Source organism: Daucus carota, chromosome 5 (assembly GCF_001625215.2).
Source record: "Daucus carota subsp. sativus chromosome 5, DH1 v3.0, whole genome shotgun sequence".
Lineage (NCBI taxonomy): Eukaryota > Viridiplantae > Streptophyta > Magnoliopsida > Apiales > Apiaceae > Daucus > Daucus carota.
Window position 1 is genome coordinate 3,710,551 of NC_030385.2, and position 21,478 is coordinate 3,732,028.

General features: G+C 33.6%; 1 protein-coding gene and 2 long non-coding RNA genes across 6 annotated transcripts; 1 reads left to right on the plus strand and 2 right to left on the minus strand.

The window, feature by feature from the left end:
• Positions 1-849: 849 nt before the first annotated feature.
• On the plus strand, positions 850-1,338 carry LOC108221194 (protein LATERAL ORGAN BOUNDARIES-like). Its single transcript, XM_017395091.1, has one exon. The coding sequence runs from the start codon at positions 850-852 to the stop codon at positions 1,336-1,338; it is 489 nt and encodes a 162-aa protein (XP_017250580.1).
• Positions 1,339-4,253: 2,915 nt separating this feature from the next.
• On the minus strand, positions 4,254-12,164 carry LOC108221010 (uncharacterized). Of its 4 annotated transcripts, XR_001806845.2 has the most exons (5): positions 12,076-12,164; positions 11,757-11,871; positions 6,712-6,899; positions 5,316-5,533; positions 4,254-4,955 (listed from the first exon to the last, which is right to left on the minus strand). It is a non-coding gene; the product is annotated as an uncharacterized LOC108221010 (long non-coding RNA). The 4 variants fall into 4 exon arrangements; XR_010291925.1 differs by lacking the exon at positions 6,712-6,899 and having other exon boundaries at positions 4,254-4,912; XR_001806843.2 differs by lacking the exon at positions 6,712-6,899.
• Positions 12,165-16,409: 4,245 nt separating this feature from the next.
• Positions 16,410-18,690, minus strand: LOC135152944 (uncharacterized). The gene is made up of 4 exons (XR_010292307.1): positions 18,284-18,690; positions 17,877-17,993; positions 17,397-17,520; positions 16,410-16,675 (listed from the first exon to the last, which is right to left on the minus strand). It is a non-coding gene; the product is annotated as an uncharacterized LOC135152944 (long non-coding RNA).
• Between the last annotated feature and the right edge of the window lie 2,788 nt (positions 18,691-21,478).

Here is a 21,478-nt window from a genome sequence, read left to right on the forward strand (position 1 = left end):
GGGAAGTTTCAACTCCAGAGATATTTCATATTCGAATGCAGATTACATATATACATGTTTGCTTCTATATTTAAATTGTGGATGAATTGACCTTTGTCACATTTTCAAATACCTAAAAATACTAAACTGGGCAAAAATTAAAAGGCTTAAATAAAGTTAAATCTGGTTTTAAACCAGATAAACTTTAAGCTAGTTATAAACTAGCATTTGAGCAGAATATTTATTTTAATTAACACCGAAAAAATACTTTTCAAGTCATCTTATAATAGTAATTATAGTTATTTTTGCATATAGGAATGGCATTGCTCTCAGGCTTTGTTAACATATCTGAGCATCAAAATTAAATTACTTTTGTTCTCTAACTTTTTTAGCGGTGCCATTTTAGACCTGCAGAGAGCACACAATTATTGATTATTTTTTGTATGGTAGTACAAAGGCTAAGAAGGTGAGTTATATATATAGATATGAAATTAGTGTTGGGATTTTATAATATTAAGACTAAGTTTGTCATGTAATTAAGCTCTGATGAGGGAGAGGATCTCAGTATATAAACTTATAATCTAAATGAGTCAATATATTTATGAATCATCCTAACTTGATTCCTAAATTAAAACACAAGTATGAGAATTTTTTATGCATTTTGTATAAAGAGTGCTTACAAAACCAACACATATTGTGTAGAACATATTAATTTCACGCAGAACTATTTCTCATATGATCGCTCATTGCTCATTGTATGTCTATATATATACCCAAAGAAACGGGAATAAATTTTCTGGTTTCTTGGTGGATCACTGATCATGATCAGTTTTGTTGGTGCAGCTGTGTTAATTAAACTGTAACTCACTAATGGCGGCTTCCTTCAATATTATAAGATACAATTACTCAGCGTGTGCTGCGTGCAAGCTCTTGAAGAGAAAATGCCTACCAGATTGCATCTTTGCCCCTCACTTTCCACCTGAAGAGCTCCAAAAATTTATAAGTGTGCACAAAATCTTTGGCACGAGCAACGTAGCTAAGCTCTTGAACAAGGTACTCCCTCATCAAAGAGAAGAGACAGTGAGTTCTCTGTCCTATGAAGCAGAGGCACGACTGAGAGATCCTGTTTACGGTTGCGTTGGTACTATTTCTATTCTGCAATTACAAGTTGAGCGGCTTCAAAAGGAACTCGACCAGGCTAATGCAGAATTGGGCAGTTATGCTAGTGGTCATCATCCCGATATATGTGGCAGTAGTACTACTGCCACCGGTGGAACTGGAGGGGGGCTATGGGATGCTAGAGCCCCTTCTAACCTCGAAAAAATAGTATATAATTTTTTTCAATACCCGCAGAATTAGTGATGTCAATATAATTTTTTTTAGCCCCCGCTGAATTATAAATTTCATAGAGAGGGACTTATAGGGGTGTATTCGATTGAGATTTTAGTGAATTGTTTTTAGTTTATGAATTTTAATGCATTGTATGTGATTTTGATTTTGTGCAGATTTTTCATAAAATGTCGCAGAGTTGATATAGAATTTTTAGGATTTAAGCACAATGCTTCAAAATCTCATGGATTTTGGTGGGATTTCAAGAAACTTAAAATACACCGAAAAATCCCACAAAATCCATCATATTTTATGAAATTCAAAAAAAGTTCATCAACATTTGATTACCATCAGATTTTAATGAATTTTAAACAATCCTAATTACATACCATCAGATTTTAAAGCATAATTTAAGATTCTAATTGAATAAGACTAGATTTTATAACATAATTTAAAATCCAAATTGAATACCTCCAGGATTTCAATGGATTTCAAACAATCTCAGTCGAATACCCTCGGATTTGATGAATGAAAAAAAATCCTTTAAAATCCTATTTGAATACACCCTTGTTATATTGTAAAAAAATATCAAAGTCCATCTGCATTTGAATACCATCAGATTTTAATGGATTTTAAACAATCTCAATTGAGTACCATCAGATTTTAAAGCATAAGTTAAAATCACAATCGAAGACCCCAAGATTTTGATGGATTTTAAACAATCCCAACTGAATACCTTCTGATTCCATCAATGAAAAAATATCCTTTAAGAACTCAATCGAATACATCCCTCTAAATTGCAGCTATTAAGGGAGGAAGAATGGGAGATATTTTTAGAAGATGTTCACTACTATAAAACTTGTTTACTAACCTTTTTAGTTAACATGTTATTGATGTTATTTCCCGAGAGATTGATAATTGTTTTACAGATGGAAACACGGAGCTACTACTTTGTATTGGCTCTTTGGATCATAGGAATTCACTTTCAAGTTTCAATAAATTAAAACTTGTCCACCTTGCACAATTTTATTCAAAAGATTTCTCTTTACTAGACTTGGAGTTGTCGTCAAATCAGTTAGACAATTTTATCTATGATGTAAGAACGGATAAAGATTTATCTAGATTTCAAAGTATAGGAGATATTTCCGTCATGATGGTTAAGACACACTGTTTATCCTTTAATTTATCTTTTGGTTAAGTTCGCTCTGTTTTTATCCATTGTCAGTGCTACTGTTGAAAGAATTATTTCTGCTATGAAAACAATCAAGACTTATAAGCATCATAGGATGGGAGATGCATGACTAATAATAGTATGATTATATATATTGAGAAAGTTATTTTTGCATGGATAACAAATATTTCAGCCCCCTAAATATTGATTATGCTCAGTTTCCGCGACAAATAACAAGGGCGGTTGATTTAATTAATACCGGAGAAGCAGGAGTAATTTGTATTTATCATCAAACACCTTCCTCTTTTCCATTTCCATGGAATAATACAAATGCTCCTGATCAAGAGGAGGAGCTTCCGCCTATTTAATCTCTTCTAGAAAGTTTTCTTAATATTTTAATTGTTCTTCCCTTTTAGTGGAGGACATTTTCCAGTCAGCGGTGCGGACTCTGGTGAAGGTCATGGAGGAGTTTTTGAGGGTGATTATCAGTACCAAAACCTGTCGCTATAAGCCAAATAGGCAATGCGGTGTTGCTCATAGAATTGAAATATCAATATATTAACTCCGCTAGAACCGGCCAAATAAAAAAGATAAAGCTAACAAAAATTTCGACAACATCCACAAAACAAATATGCAGCCTCTAAAAAAAAATATAAATTGGTCGGGCATGAAAACAAGTCCGCACGGGTTTTTATGCTAGTTACTTATTTACATGATGTTGCAAATTGGAACAAATAACTGAGCACGCAATAAAAAGAAAAAAACCCTTTATACAAGTAGGCACCTTAAATTAAGCGCTTTATTAGATTTTCGGGGTAATCTAATCACATAGATGAAAGTAGTATTTCATCGATACGATGCCTGTAAGCATATTCCTAGTGGAAGTAATGCTACTTAGGGGCGTTTGGATTAACTGATTAAGGTTGTGAATGATAATCAAGAATGAGAATGAAGAGTATAGAAATGGAGGTTAATGAGAATGGAAGGCATAAAAATAGGAGTTGATGGAAATGTGAATGGTATGAAAACTGAACGAAAAAAATATTTAATATCTAAAAGGGTCGGCGTTCCCATTCTGTTGATATTGATCTGCTCCTTAGCCCAGCATACTTGGCACGGAGTGCAGTCCGTTTGTGTGTCTTCAGCCTAGTAGCCCACCTGCACATTAAGCCCACTTTTTACTTACAACGTCCAGCCCACTTCGGTTAATTTCTGTGCTGCTCAGCTAGTTCAGTTCACAGCAAAGTCCAGCAACAATTTGAGGCCCAAGTCCACTTGATCAAGCCAAGTTGGGTGCACAGATGCTTGGACAGACAAGCCATAGGCCATTCTTGTTTAAAAAAAGAATTGAGGACTGTGGGAATTGAATGGGATCAAATAACTAATCCAAACACGTATAAATAAGTTCGAAGTTACGACTCCTGTTACTCATTAATCATGAACCACATCTTTTAAATCCAATGCAACGAAAAACACGGAAACCTGTGTAGCCTCAGTTGGCCTTTCCCTTGTCAGTGCAATCTCCACTGCTGTTCGCAAGGCACACAATAAGAAAGGAAAATAAACTCATAAACTTCTGCGGTGTCCTATTGGGCAAGGAAGACCATATCTTCATTGGTTCATCGTTTTAAGCTGAAAACCATATAGTGTACCATAACTGAAACATGGCAAAAAACTTGTGCCTAACGATCAGGGGGATGAATATAAAACTCCAGGCCCCTCAAAAACAAAGTCTAAGAGTACAGACATACATCGCCAATTGCGGAGTAAAATCTATAGTCAAAACAGACACCATATTATTAAGTAAATCACTCCACGGAATCATCTTCCTTGAGGACTTGTGCCCAATTACGCGACTGTGGCAAAAAATCCTGAAGACTTTATAAATAACCAGCTCCTAAGTTCTCAATGTCTCTTATTAAATTTGCAAGAGAATACACCTGAAATAAAACCTTGTGTGTTCAATCTTTATACATGCATATCATATGCTGCACATCAATACTTCTCATTCTTTGTAACATACATAGGGAAGCAATCTTCATCCAGCAAGCACATTAATCATAATTTTCCTGAACATATTTTTTCCGATCCTTTTTTGAAAGCTTCACCAGCCACATCTATCTTCTTGAAAGTTTTCATGATCATGTTAATTGGATACAGATGTCATATACTCGTGGATCTTTCCCACCACAGATCTGTCAAGCGGGCTTCCGGCCTTTGTTTTGTGAATGTTTGATGACTGATATGACCTGCCTGTATCATCAAAAGTCCTGTCATATACTCATGGACTGGATGAGATGACCCTGACTTGACAAGTCCAGGTTTTGAAGCAGCGCCCCTACCTTGAGAATTACTGTTTATTACAAGACGCACTTTCAGTTGGGGCTCTTGGTGTGTGGGTACACTAACAGCACTGCCTTCAACTTCACTAGTCTGAGAATGTGGCCATAAAGTTCCAACATTTGATTACTAACCCCTGTGAGGAAAAACTAATAACATTCACAAAAACCTAAAATCATTTCAATACTGTTGGACTACTGTTAAATACTGTTTGATCACCAGATGTATAAAGTTTAGCAACAAAATCTAAATATGCCTGCATAGTACCAGATATGCACTAAAGTGACCACCCTAAGTTCAAACCTAAATATTAGTATCCAAGAACAATATACTCCCTCCGTCCCTCTAGGTTGTTTACGTTTGCACGCATTTTGAGTCTCTTATAAAGTATAGTTCCATAACTTTTTTTAAAAAATTTTGTTGTTATTAATAAAGTAAAGAAATGAGGGAGACAGAGGGGAGTATATAACAAGGAAAGAAAAGGCAAGACACTGACCTTCCAACTGGAGTGGATGGACATCAAACTCTAGCCACCAACTTGTCTCAGCATCATGTGGGAGCTTTACTTTGAGAAATTTAGCAGCAAGGAAGAATGGCACCTGCTGCAATGTGGTGAGGCTTAAACTGCAAGCACAGAGATGTCCGAAGCCTGCATGCCGCTTTTCCAGTAGTCCAAATATCTATTCAAATATTAATTACTCAGCAGCAATGTGACTGAGATGAAGAAAAGAGAAAAGAATCAATATTTGAAGCAATGTTTGTCATAAAGTTTTAACAAAATTTTAATCGAGTTTTAAAGAACAAAAAATATGTATCAATTAAATTAAGTTGAAATTTGAATTACTTATAATCAATCTGAAATTTTATTACTGACTAATTAGATAATGAAAAGAAGTATAATTAGATAAGTTGGAATAAGATAATAAGATGGCGTTTGATTAATTATATTACATACTAAAAAATTGTATGAGTTAAATCATGATTAATTTGTATGTAGTTAATATTTTGGATAACACTTAATAGAAAGAAATTTAAAGAATGATATCGTTGGTCTAAAATTAGGGGTGACCCTGATTGGTCCTAAAATAATTTAATTTATTTTAATTTAATAATACTTAAATAGATTTGAAATTATATTATTATCTTATTATCTTATAATTCGATAATGAAAAAGAGTCCTATTAGATGACTTATGATTGGATAATGAAAAAGAGTTGATTAGAGCATCTCGAGTGATGTTGACTATAATTATAGACAATGGGTGGTCTGATTGGAGTGTAACTTTTTCATAAATTTATAGACAACATATAGGTATGGTTGGAGTGTGAGTTTTTGGAAAGGTTGGCTATATTTTTTAATTTAAGTATGCGAGCTCACATTTTAGTTAAGGGGTTTTTATGGTTGGATATGCTCTTATCATATATTTTTCAATTTTAGTATGCGAACTCACATTTTAGCCAAGAGCTTTCTATGGTTGGAGATGCTCTTATTATATTTTAGATTATTATAAATAGAATATATCAGGAGTTATTAACCAAAAAACCCAACTAACTTGTTATTTTTTTGCCGAAAAACCTTTAAACTTTTCTCTTCACTAACAATTCCAACAAACTTTATTAAAATCATATAAAAAAAATACAAAACAAACCATGGTTAAATATTTTAATCTGACTTGTCAAGTATCTCTCCATGATTTGTATCTTTTTATACACGTGTGTGCCACATAACGCCTATTCATTACACTGTTTGCCTCGTCATGTCTATTCAGTAATAATTTATTTTTTAATCATTTATAATATTTTAATTAATTTTATAACCCAAAGAAGATCCGAGGATAGTACTTGGCTAGCAAAAGAGTATGCAAGAAAGATTGGAGATAGTGGGAACTTAACATGATGCTCAACAAACTTTCCGGTCTTGGGGTTTTTACGCTTCAAAACGAAATGGACCTTGTTTGTAACTCGACATTTATCAAGGCCAAACATAATAGAGTAAGCAGATTCATTGTCAAATCCTTTGGCTACCCAACCAGCCTCCGGGGGTCCTGAGCAATTAAAAATCAGCTGTATCTGAAGCTTTACTGCACATAGGAATAGGAGGCTGGTTAATAAGATTTGTAATCATATTGTCACGTAAGAATATTTGTGATGATCATGGTTAGTCCACATCAGCTATAATTAACTCTAGTTAATTTATTTTTTTCAAAGATTGAGTAAAGTTTAATGGGGTTGTTGATGAAAAAAAAGGTTTAAAGGTTTATTGGCAAAAAAATGACAAGTTAGTTGGGTTTTTTGGTTAATAGCTCAATATATCAGTTTAATACGGTAATAGCTCAATATAGACTATAATTATAATTATATAGACAACGTGTGATATGGTTGGAGTGTAACTTTTTGATGAAAAGATTGACTATTTTTTATTTTTGGTATGCTAACTGAGTTTTTAACTAAGTGCTCTTTATTGTTGGAGATGCTCTTAAATTGAAGAATAAATATTATTGGTCTAAAATTTAGGGATGGCTTCATTGGTCCTAAAATAATTCTTATTTTCAGATTGATTAACGGTAAATGATTAATTATTTGGCTAAAATTTGATATAGGAAAAATTGAAGAATGAATATCATTGATCTAAAATTTAGAGGTGAATTGTGATTGATCATATTATAATTTTTTATTTTCTGATTGGTAGACTTAACTATTATAGTAAAGGATAAAGGATAGGTGTTAAAACTAAAGCGGCAACTCAATGACACGTATAATAATTTCATTGTCATAACCACCTTTTTACACTTTTTTTAATAGATGCTCATTTCAATTTTTTTCGTATTTTAAACTTTAACTAAATTGAAGATGGTCAAAATCTTATAATAAAAAATTATTCACGACTTCTCTCAGTTATATTTGTTTAATATATTGAATATCGATCATTTTCTTTCTCTTACATTTTCACATATTAGTTTATAGTTTTTTCTTAATTTTTATGCCCAGTTCATCTATAACAAACGAAGAAATGAAGAGATTATTAATTATATGCGTGAAATAATAAAATGTATCATACTTTATTTGTATTTGTCGCCGGATAATATTCAATCAATTTATGTTATCAATCTGTCTTCGTCTTCTTTGTTATTTATAATGATCTTAGTCATCGATGAATGTGTATTAATTAGGACTACACAATTTCGTGATTCTTAACAATGTCGGTTAAATTGATAAAAAAAAAAAGGTACTCATCTATACTATACTATATTATTAAAAGCCAAACATTAAAAGTTTGGTTTGGAGGTATTTTGGTCGAAATACGGGTTTATCTAACCAATTATATTTTTTAACTAAAAAATATTAACTTTTTTATATTTCCTCCTGTTAACGGAGGAATCTGGTGATAACAAGATTCGGGGAGGGTTGCTGGAACTTGTGGTGGACGATGACGGCGGACGACGGAGTATGGGTGTTGATTTTGGGTTTGGCTGAGATCGTTTGGGGGATTAGGGTTTTCTCACAAGATCGAAGGAGTATTCGCTCTTGCAAGGGTTGCGACCTCCCCCCAAACAATGTGCCTACGTACCCTATTTATAGGGATCAAGCCAGACGTAGTTCTTGGGGAACAAGTAACCTAATCAGAATAGGTTTCTCATTCCTTGGTTCCAGCGATGGGCCACCGCCTTAGATCAGACGGACGTGGGCTTCTGGAGCCCAACCTCCTCCGAGGAGCATGGAACTAGGTGGGCTGACCAGCACTAGCCCAAGTGGACCTCCTCAGACTCAGCTGTATGGGCTAGCCCTCCGTCCTCTCTTAGGACGAGGCTGATGGTGGGCCTGGGCCCAAGATAAAACAATAATAATCAGGCCTGAGAAGTAGGCGTATCTGGTCCTTTCTGCACTGGGCGAGGAAGAAGCATATTGGGCAGGAGTCAATAGCTGAGGGTGAGGATCCCATCGAAGACCTTGGCAGCGTGACTTGACCCACGTTAAGGGCGAGGATCCACATCGGGCGAGATTCCATATCGGGCGAGGACTCGGCTAAAGACCGGGTCTTACCTGACGCCGGGCCTTGTGCCCTGGACCATGCTGATGGCGAGGAAGGTGAGCATTGGGCGAGGCCTCATCACAGAGGGCGAGGACTCCTTGAAGACGGGCCGCCAGTCATTGGGCCGCGAGGCCGACACATGCCTAGGACGAGGGTCCATACTGGGCGAGGACCCCTACTGGGTGAGGACCCTTCTGCTGACCCGGGTCCATCTGTTGCTGGTCCTCACTTCCTGGGCCACATAGATGGCGAGGTCCACGTAATGGGCAAGGACGATCCCGGAGATCGGTCCTTTCCTTGAATTAAGGCGAGATTTATGCAATCATCTTCCGAGTTGATATTTGGCCATAACACCTCCTTATGAAAACTCAATCTTCAAAATTAATAACATCGACCAACATAATAATTACCTTTTTAACTAAAACACATTATCTTTTTTTAAATTTTCAAATTATCTATCATATCAAGGAGCGCATTATTAGAGCAAGCTTAATAGATTAGCTAAATAAGATCTTAAACTCATATTTAGGTAATGGTATCAAAAAAATAGGTAGTGCAACACTACTATCCTAGTGATTACCTAAATCACTAACACAACTATGAATTTTCTACTCCCTCCGTCCCAATAGGTTATATACATCGGTTTTTTTATGGTGTGCCCATGAGCACATGCTAAGTGCAGAAAATTTTGTGTTTAGATCATTTCGATTGGTTCCTCTCTCTTGATAATGGTGGACCCCCTGCAAATACACCAACCACACCGATCAAAATCTTCTAAATACGAAAAAATCCGCGCTTGGCATGTGCCCATGGGCACACACTAGACAAACCGTATATACATTTGGTGTAGACACAGAGATCAAGAAAAAGTGTAAAAAATGAGTAAAGTTAGATGAAAAGTGAGTAAAGTGGCATGACCTATTTGTGTTTAATTATAGATTTGTGATAATGGAGTAAAGTAGTGGGTGTTATAGTGTTTATATTATTATAAAATGAAGATAATGGAAGAAAGTATTTGGTGTGATAGTGTTTTATATTATTAAAAGTTGCTATTTTAGGAATATATAGAATCATGGGACATCTCTAAAAAGAAATTGTATAGAAATGACCGGGACGAAGGGAGTAGTCATTATCTATTTTGGTAACCTCTCGTCATTACCTATGAATAAAATATCCATCTCCATCTTTTTTTTTCCTTTCCCCTCCTTTTCTCATTCTCTCTCAAATATATTACTAAAAATACGGGAACAAATACAGGGATTAAATACATGGATTGTTATTCGAATTGACACTTAGTTTACGTAAATCGCTAAAACTTAATACTATTCATTATTTTATTTTATACTAGCTTTTAACCCGTGCAAAGCACGGGCGGGTATATAATTCGTAATTTATTAAATATAATTTAAATCTTACAATTCTATCTATAAATATTGTTCTGATATTAATATGTGATAGTTTGTTATTCAATTAATTTTAAATCAAAATTTTCATATTTCTTCATATGTTGCGTAATGATTTGTGTTTGTAATGAAATAAAACACTTTGGAGTTAAATTTATATGTATTTTAGAAAAAAGATATTTAAAATTGTATATTTATAATTAGTTATACATTTATCTATAAGTATTTTTTTTAATATTAATATATGTTATTAACAGTAGTTTCACCTTTTTCCAACTAATTATAAATTATATCTAAAAAGATATTAATATACATAAGAAGTGTTTTTAGTATATAAAATTGCTTAATAGATATCTATATGTTGTAGACTTTTAGTTTCAGAAGAGTGTACCAAATCAAAATTTTGTACGACTACAAATTATACCCATGTTGGCTTATTATAGTATAGTACTCCCTCCGTCCCGAAAAGATTGAGCTGCTTTGACTTTCACGGAGATTAAGAAAAAGGTAGTAAAAAGGTTGAAAAGTTGGTAAAGTGGTGGGACCCATCAAAATTTTAATAATAGATTTGAGATAGTGGAGGAAAGTAGTGGGTGTAATAGTGTTTATATTATTATAGAATAGAGATAGTGGAAGAAAGTAGTGGGTGTAATAGTGAAAAGTAGTGTTCAAAAATAGTAAGTTTAATAGGTTCATTCTTTTTGGGACGTCCCAAAAAGGAATAAGTGTCAATTAAAATGGGACGGAGGGAGTATAGATTATTAATATTATTAATACGTAGCCAGATAGGTAAGTACTAGACTTGCTCTTACAGTATTACTGTATCATTATCGTGGTGTAAGTTGTGACCCTACAATAATTAGACTGTGTTCGGGGAAGCAGTGACGTATACTGCCTGACGTCATCCCATTATCATTGCATTTTTTATAACTAATCAAGAGTCCTGCAAAAATGTTTTATGTACAACAGTCGACTCCGAGTTATATTTTAAATTTAATTTTTATATTAAATTAGTTTTGAGCTTTTTTATTAATTTGCTAAATATTCTTAGTGAATAATATATATATATATAATTAATATTTCTTGTCCCAATTTATATATTTTAACTATAATTTATATTTGTGTTAAATAAATTAATATATTCAAAATAAATTTATCTAACACAAAAAATAAATAGATTATTCACCATGTGTGGTTAATTAGATGTTTTAAAAAGCTCATATTTAAATTGAGCACGGCCCTCTTTTCGCTGAAAGATATTAAACTAACATCGTAGATATATCAAATATTAAGGATTAAACCGTCCAATATTTTTTCCACTAAAATTATGCAATTCACATGTATATGTCACAAAATATAACCAACCCCTACAATAAACATTATCATCCTGTGGACTTCACCAGAAGGAGCAAACTCAATAAAAGTAGCAGAATAAAAATTACACACATGGACACAGTGAGATCTAGGTCTTATAAAGAGGAAAGAGAATGAAGTGGGAGGAGTACCTCTAGTGAGAGCTTTCTTCAGTACCAGCTAATTAGTGTTGTTTGCTTACTGTGGTTTAAGCAATTGAACCCTTGACTGAGATGTTCAAAGAGAGCAAACTCCAGAATATGAAAACTGAGAAAACACAAGCACAGGGTAAGAGAAGGGGAAGTAAGGAGCTAAACACTTGAGAGAAGCTAAAGAGTTACACAGATGAGAGATATACAATTTCAGAAACCCTAAAATTAGTGAGGGGGACTGGGGTCGAGGGTAAAAACATAGAGAAGCAGAATATTTCAAAGCTTGTGGGTAAGAGAAAATGAAGAGGAAATTTTAGACCTCAGGATGGAGATGGTGTCCGTCGCATTGATGACAGAGTATTGACAATTGCGTCCGTCCGAGATTATTACTAGTTTTTTGAAGAAAAGAAGTAAAATGAAATTTCCTGTCCAAAATTAGCTGTAATGTCTATATTATTATTATTATTATTATTATTATCATTATTATTCTTATAAAACTGAAATATTAATAAATTTATTGGTCGGTCGAGTTTAATCAGTCAGTCGGTATTATTCTAGTGGTATACTTAATATATAACATGTTTTAATAAACTTTTTTATTATCAATTAAGCCAAAATATTTATATTTGTTAGTATAATCGATTTGTATTTTAATTAAATTTAAAATGCCAAAGATAGAATTATAAATGTTATAAACATGCACGGTTATAAACTAATATTCTATAATTTATGACTTATGAGTTGTAATATATTTATATATCACTCATAATCACTTTTTTAAGTAGTTATAAATAATCATTTTACGTCTACCAATGAGCACCATAATCCTTTCAAAATATATTTCTCTTCAACATTGCCCAAAAGTTAAAAATCTTATACTGATGTCGGATGTTTCGCGGCTTGGTTGACAGATCGAAGAAAGTTACGGGCCTACCTTCGTCAGGGGAGGCCATGCTTTCCTGTGAAAATAAAGTGTATTATATTTTATTTGTACTTGTCGAAGGATAATATTCAATCAAATTATGTTATCAATCTGTACTCTTCTTTGTTACGTGCCATTCATTTGTATGCAGTTTTCTTTTTGCATGTATAATTCAATTATATACAAATTAAATATAATAAATTTTAATATTATAAAAACTCAACCACACCCGCTACTTTCTTACAATTCAACCACTTTATACGTTAAATTTTAGTTGGTCTCACTACTTTAACGATTAACCACACTACACCCAATTTACATATTAAATATTAATAGGTCTCACTATTTCATCCACTTTTCTTCACTAAATTACACTATTCTTAACCTACGTGTCACTACTCATATGTATACTAATACGGAGGGAGCATTTATAATGATCCTGGTCATTGATAAATGTGTATTAAATAGGACTACACAATTTCATTATCTATAATATTTGAATAATTCTTAACGAGGTTGGCTAAAATGATTAAAATTCGAAAGCTAGGTTCGGGATTAGCGATACTGCCATCATTGAGCTGATGTCTTCACTTGGCTCTTTCCTTCCGAAAGATCATGACGTGATGCCTCCTAACTCATATGAAGCGAAGAAAACTTTATCCGATTGAGTACATTAAGATCCATGCCTGCCCAAAGACTATATACTCTCTACAGGGGCATACATTCCGATGTCTTTGAGTGTCCTAATTGCAAGTTGCCTCACTGGAAAGTGGGGAAGAATGGTGAACTTAGGATTAAAGTTCCTGCCAAAATTATTTGGTATTTTCCCATCATTCCGAGATTTAAACGGTTCATCTACTACAGAAATCATGACTTGGCATGCAAACCAGCGCATAATTGATGACAAAATGTGACATCCGGCAGACTCTCCGTCTTGGAGGAATATCGACTACTGCTGGCCCGCCTTTGGCAATGAACCTAGAAATATTAAGTTGGCTTTATCAGCGGATGGTATTAACCCACATACTAATGGGTTAACGAATTGGTATACGTGCTGGCTAGTAGTGTTAGTAACGTACAATATTCCTCCATGGCTTTGCATGAAAAGAAAGTTCATGATGTTGATAGTTTTAGTTTCTGGTCCACATGAGCCGGGAAATAACATATCAGCATATAAGAGTTGTCCAATTTGTGGTGACGATACTGTGGCCAAATACCTAAGTCATAGCAGGAAGATGTGCTTCCAAGGTCACCGCCGATATTTGGCTAAGCATCACCCTTATAGAAAACAAAAGGCGGCCTTTAACAGATAGCAATAGTTGGGGCAGCAACGTCAACAGCTTTGCGGAGAAGAAGTGTTATTGCAGCTGGAGCAAATTGATTTCTGTTTCGGAACAGAATTGAAGAAGTCAAAGAAGGTTGAATGCCCTTGGAAGAAAAAATCTGTATTTTTCGAGTTAGAATATTGAAAATATCATCATGTTCGCCAATGTCTCAATATTATGCACATTGAGAAAAATGTGTGCGATAATCTTTTTGGGTCTTTATTAAATATGCGAAATTCAAAATATAGCATTTCTTCCTAGGTGCAAAAGGAATGTACTCATAGTTATTTGCTCTGCCAACTCCTTGCTTGCCATTTCAGTTCCTCTTAGGAGTTGTTATATATTTGGGTCTTCCTGTGACTTTATCAAGCTTCCTTTTAAGCTGACATTTGGTCAATAAACCAATGTTCTTACCAGTTTTCTTCATTGAGCATCTGTGGTTATCACCTTGACATCTTTCTTGTTCTCCTTTTTTTTATGAAAACTTTCTCTGTTTTCTTAATTTCCTTATGAGAAGTAGCTTTTTCATCACATACAGGATTAGAAGAAACAATTTTTTATGTGTTGACATGTTTATCAGCATTTGCTTTAACAAAAATCTCATTAAGACTTCCTTTCTTAACTTGATTTTTATCATCTTCAAATCTGTATCCTAGACCTTCTAGTCCTCATCTAGGAGACGTAGTTTCATACAATCTCTTTCTTGTGCTGACCCATTTCTTTATCCTTTGTTTTTCAACTGCTAGTTCTTTTTCTAGTTGTTTATATTTCAGTCTAAACATAGATTCTAAGTTCTTAGCAACTTTGCTATCATTTTTCAGTTCATTCATCACTACTAGTTCACTTTCTTAGATGTTGTTTCTATTTTTTCATTCTTCTATTTTACTTCTTAGTCTAGTGTTTTTCTAGTGTTTGAGTTTTAAAACTAACATGCAATGATCTTAAGAAAGATTTCAGTTTATAAGTATCATCAATATCAAAGTTATAAATTGGCTCTTGTACCTTAGGTGCAGAGGAGTAATCGGTGGTTTGAGTTTGTTCAAAGCTTGCCACCAGAGCATAATCCACATCTTCTCCTTCTAATTCAGATGATGATTCCATCCAATCTTTAGTTGAAGTGAATAGTGCTTTTCCTTTCCCTCCATCTATCATTGGCTTTTTGCATTCTTGTGCATAGTTTCCTATCTTATCACAGTTAAAACACTTAATCATTGACCAATCAACTTTGCTTCCTTTGATTTCATTTGATGATTCAGAAGAGTTTCCTTTAAATTGATCCTTCTTTTTACCTTTTTCAAACTTTACTTTCCTTAGTCCTTAAGCTATACATTCCATGATCTCTTGCATTTTAGCTTCACCAGAACTGTCATTTGTATCATCTCCGGATGAGTCGTCAGTAACTAACAATATGTCAGTATCTGATACTTGATTCCTGATCTGATTTCTAGGCTTTTCAGCATAGCTTCTCTGGTCTTTACTTGAACTTGTTCTTAAGGCTAATGACCTTAGTCTATTCTCCTTCCTGGCTTTCCTTTGTTGAACCTCTAGTTCATGAGTCTTTAGTATTCCATATACTTCATCTAAAGACACAGTGCTTAAATCATATTGATGTCTTATGATTGAAGTATGTGTATCCTATTCCTCATGCAGTGATCTGAGGAACTTAGTGTTGGAATCTTCAGAGTCATATTTTTTCCCAGCAAGAGATAGGTTATTCATCAAAGTAAGAAACCGATCATATGAGTCTGTGAGATCTTCATCAGGATTTGTCTCATATCTTTCATACTCTTGTATGAGAAGTGCCCTTCGATTCTTTTTTATATCTTTAGTTCCTTGACATTGAGTCTCTAATTTATCCCATATCTCTTTCGAGGTTTTACATGCAATTACTCTATTTGATATTACAGCATCCAAACTATTATGAAGAATGGATTTTACCACACTACTAGAAATAAGCTAATAGACATCGGCTAAAAACCGATGTCTGAAAAAAAACAGGGCGATGTATATGTCGCCGATGTAAAAGGTCCACATTTTAGACATCGGTTTTTAGCCGATGTCAAAAATGGACTTAGACAACGGTTTATTTAAGATATCTGATGTCTTTGACCTATATTAGATGTCAGTCGAAGTTATGAAACCGATGTTAAAAACCTTAGGAGATATCAGTTTAAACTAAACAACCGATGTCTGTTGTACACTTTTAATATCGGTTTGTTAATAATAAACTGTTAATTTTTAGATTGAGACATCAGTTTATAGTAAATTTGTGATGTGTATTTAGTTATTTGACATCGCTTTCAAATTTTTATGTGATGTTAAATTCACTTGTTTTCTCATTTGTACACAGCCAAAAATCAGCATATACCAAAACAACCGACCAAATTTACCAAAAAAAATTGAGAATTCTCAAAATCAAAATAGCATAGCTATTACTAGAATTTCAACCATTCCAATTTAAGTACTTCCAAAGAAATACACATCAACATAAAACTAGTAAACTAGCCGCTTAGCTACATTTCCATTATCAGATTTGGCCTTCTTATCGGTATTCTCTGCATATCAAATCATTGTTTTAGGAGCATGGCCTCATTTTCCTCGTAGCAGCATGTTTTAGTTTCTCCAGTGTAACAAGTCCAACTTGTCTAACTCTTTCTCTGGACAAACCAATCCTAAAGGTAATGAGAAGATAAATCAGTGTGTTGAATATTAATCCACTCGAGAAACACGTTACTTGGGAAAACACATTAGTGATTCCATTTAGAATTAATGCATTTGATAGAATATAGAAGAAAGAAAAACACATTTGGACAACACAGTTCAGTTCATGTCAGGATTCCATTTAAAATTAATGGTTTACACATTTCTCACGTATCCAAGTCAGGATTGAATGAGAAGTGCAATCCGTAAAGGATTGCTTCTTAATTCATACTGTTTTTTTTTGTAAAGGGATCTGCAGCATCTATATATCTCTATACATGTGCAACATTTTGTATCATTTTACCTCAGAATATTAGGTTATCTTTAAGATCTTGCCTTACAGTGCTTCTCAATACCCAAGTAGATCATCTATAAAGTAAGTTGATCCCTTACTCTATTTCAAATTATAATGTAAGACATCACTTACATTATTGTATAAACTCAAAACCATGTCTCTCTTCCGGTGTGCACTAGAAACCCCGACCTATACCTACGCACTACTGGAGTAATTCTTTGTGTTCCATGGTAATCTGCCAAAGTTATTTTTATTAAATTGGATCTCGCTTTAAGGGCAATGTATGTATAACTTTAATTAAACATGATGTATCCTTCTACATACAGCAAATAAATGCAGAGACAAGCCACATGTAAGGATAAATGTAAATAAACTGAACACCATATATTCGAACATACCAATATTCAGAGACAAGCCACATGTGTGATACGGAAAATGGAATGGCATCCCCGACAACCAGATAAGTTATTCACATCATTATGGAAGAATGACTGCCTCACCAGCAAGCATCCCCTTCACTAACTGATAAATTTGAACATTGTTATACAATCAAAATACTACTAAGTATGAACTATGAATTGAATTACTATAAAGCCTTGTTACAAAAAAAGTTAACAGCTTAAAGAACATACTAGAGTAAATAAAAAACGAAATTTTAATATATCAAGAACTCAACAAGTGGCTGAAAAGAAACACCTTCAAACAATTATCAGAACCCGAATCACATAACTAAAAACCAATAAATTTCAAATAAAATTAAGAACTAATAACCCCAACTTTAAGAACAATCAAGAATTCACTAAAATTGCATATCTTTAACAAAACCCAATTCCTATTATATAAAAAACAAAACATACATATAAAAATCAAATGTATACCTGCTTGAAAGCATTGCCAAAAGGGTGACTAGGTTTCTGGTTCAAACAATCAATCCCTGTCCAATCTATCAATGATGTCTGAGCATTGCCAATTCCAAGCTCGATAAAGGTCCAGACCTGTCAACAAAAATGAAAATTTACTAATTAAAAATGAAAATTACTAATTAAAAATTTAATTAGTATTAACGTCAAAAAACCCATAAAAACCACCATGAAAGGCCAAACCTCAAACAAATGCTCGAGCGAATTAAATTAAAGGGACAAGGAGGTATAAAAATGAAAATTACTAATTAAAAATTTAAACTCATATATTATATTTATGTGTGTGTGTGTGTGTGAGAGAGAGAGAGAGAGAGAGAGAATTACAAGTTCAAAATTGAAAAAAATAAAAATTGACAATCACTTACTAATGATGAACAAGCTCCATAAACAAGCTCCAGATATGTTCGAATGAAATACAATTGAATAATAAATTAAAAAATAAGAATTGAAATTGAAATTGAACCAATTGAGGCAGAGAAGGAGATACACTAAGATATATACCTTGAAGAAGAAGATGGAGACAGAGAAGCGAAGATGGGTCTTACTAATCGAAATCCTAAAACCCAATTGAACCAATCGAAACCCTAAAACTCAATTGAACCAATTGAAACTCTAAAATTCAATCGAAACAATTGAGCTGCTCCAAGCTACTTTGTAAATCCAATGGGTCTTCTTCGAGCTAGGTCTTCAATTTGGGTCTCCTTTGTAAATCGAACGGATTTGAGATAGTGAGCTACTGAGTTTGAGATTGATATAATGAGATGGTGAGAGAGAGGGAGATAGTGAAATAGAGAGAGAGAGAGAGATGGAAGAGAGTCTGAAAGAGAAGGTGAGAGGAAAAGAGAGACAGGAGAGAGATGTCGATAGAGAGAAAGAGGGAAAAGAGGGGAGGAAATTATTTGTGTAAAAGGGGGAAATAAAGTTTTGGTTGGGGAGAATATTTGTGTAATAGCGGGGGAATATGTTTTAGCGTGTCTTTTTTTTCATTTTTCAAACAGAACTTAAGACATCAGGTATTTTAACAAGCGATGTATGAAACAGTTTTTAACATCACTTTTTAAAATATCGATGTTAAAAAGACATTTAACATCGGTGGTATTTGTAACTGATGTTAAAGACGTGATGTCTAATCTAGTTTTTCTAGTAGTGCCATTGCATCTGTAAGGACTTCGAGCTTCTCTTCCTTTGTCATTTCCGATTTCTGTTTGTCCACATAATGTTCAGGGTTTGTTCCATCTTGAGGAATCAGTTTCTTTGGAACATGAGAACACTAATTCAAATATATTACTATTTTAATAATAGACACAACAATAAGACAGGTTGTTGGAGTTGATATATTAAGATCATATCCTAAATCACTAAAACTCTATCTTTTATTATATTTATAAGACACTTGCTAGGACATTGTTGGACTTAGAGCCTGCCATCTCTGGCTTTAATCTGAAAAATGTTTGTTTGTGTAATAAGTCAGAAGCCAGCTTAAAGTCGGAAATAAGCCAAAAACTGACTTAAAGCCAGAAATTAGTTGGAGGTACTTTTTTCGGTGACTAAATTTTTTTCAGCATTTTTTTTATAAAATTTACTCATAAGTCATAATTTACTCATAAATCATTTTAATTTTGATTATTATATTTTTAATAGCTCATAAGTCATTAATAAGTCAAAATTACCCAAACAAACATTTTAAGTTCTCAGCTTATGATATAATTCACGTTGAGAATCACGTTAAGTCGTAAATTATAAACTCAACCAAACGGGCTCGTACTCTTACAACAAATTAAAGGAGATGTATTGAATGAGGAGATTAATTTACAGCTAATATTTAACCGGGAATTTTTTTTTTTCTTTTCCAAAAAGAAGTTATAATGGCGGACGGACGCAATTGTCAAATCCTTGTCCTCAGTGTGACAGATATCTCGTCTCGATCCTGAGGTGTACGTAAATCCCGTGCAAAATTAATTTATGGCTCCCCCCTTCATTTTCTCTTGTCCACTAGCTTCGAAACATTGCTTCTTCTTCATATATTCTGCTAATTCCTTATGTTTTCACCCTTTCCGGTCGTCCCCTTCACTAACTCTAGGGTTTCTGAAATTGTACATTTGTGATCTGTAACTGTGCAGGTTCTCTCAAGTGTTTAATTGCTTAATTTGCTAAACTACACTCAAAGAGACCTAGATCTTAATCATTCTATGTGCTTGTCTTTTCTGAGTTTTCATTCTCTCACTTTCTCGAGTTTGCTCCCTTGTAACATCTCACTCAAGTGTTCAATTGGTTAAACTATAATAAACAAACATTCACTCTTTAGGTACTGAAGAAAGCTCTCACTAAATGTACTCCTCCCACTTCATTTTCTTTCCTCTTTATAAGACCTAGATCTTACTGTGTTCGTGTGTGTAAATTTTCTTTCCTCTTTATAAGACCTAGATCTTACTGAAGTCTGCAGGCTGATATGTATTGCAGGCTAAAAGCAAGCCCAATTCAGTACTATACTTGGTTATATTCCTTTGTACTGTACATGTACCAAATAATAGAACATATTGAATTGGGTACTAAAAATTAAAAGAGTCCTCAAACTAATGATCAGTGGTACTCATGATCAGATCTTAGAGGATACACCTGCTCGATCTCGGGTATATATATATTTGATAATCTTTCAACTTAATGATCTATGAATTTAATATTAATTATCATCACTTCTATCACTATATCACTGATAGGCTAATTCTTATATAATAGTATTTAGTACAGATCTTGCATTGTTACATCCTTAGTAATTATACATATACAAGAAAACGTGCATACAAAAGGTGAGTTAATAGTTATATATATATATATAAATTTATGTTAATTATTGTAGGGATCTACATATTTCAAGCTAATTTTTACTCAAACGGCCGAAGACATACAACATACAATTCAAATGCATCATCAAATTGAGTTCAGGCTTTGGATTGCTTAGCTCGTGAAAGTCACGAATTGAACCTAGCTATAATATCCTCATTACAGCATGTATCGATCCTCATAAATATATTGCAATATTAATACAAACTTTACATATATAGTTAAAAGAGATAAAGTTTAAGTTTATCTTTTTCTATTCTGTTCCAAGTTTATCAGTTGAGAATTTGAAATTTAGGTTGCACTCAAGCTTAGTTATTGAACTTTTGGTGATTCGAGCTCTGAGTACATGAACATGGAGTCCAAATTTGTTAGTCGAGTTCAAACTTTAACTTGACAGTGATGGACTAGCAAGTCTCATTTTTACCCTAGCTAGTTGTCGGTAAAGTTGTTGTATAACATTTAGATGAAAAGCATAATAAACTAGCTTGTTCTGTAATTATCATCACATATATTTAGTTACATATATGATATATACTGTGCAAATAAAGACTCAAGTATTTGGATTTTTTGTAGAATTAGTAAAGAAATGTTTGCATAACCTACAGATTGTGTAGAATATACCCAATGAAAACGAAATTAAATGTACTGCTTTACTGGTGGAATTTCTTCCATTTCTTCGATGGACCGCTGATGGTGATTAATATAAGTGGTACAGACTT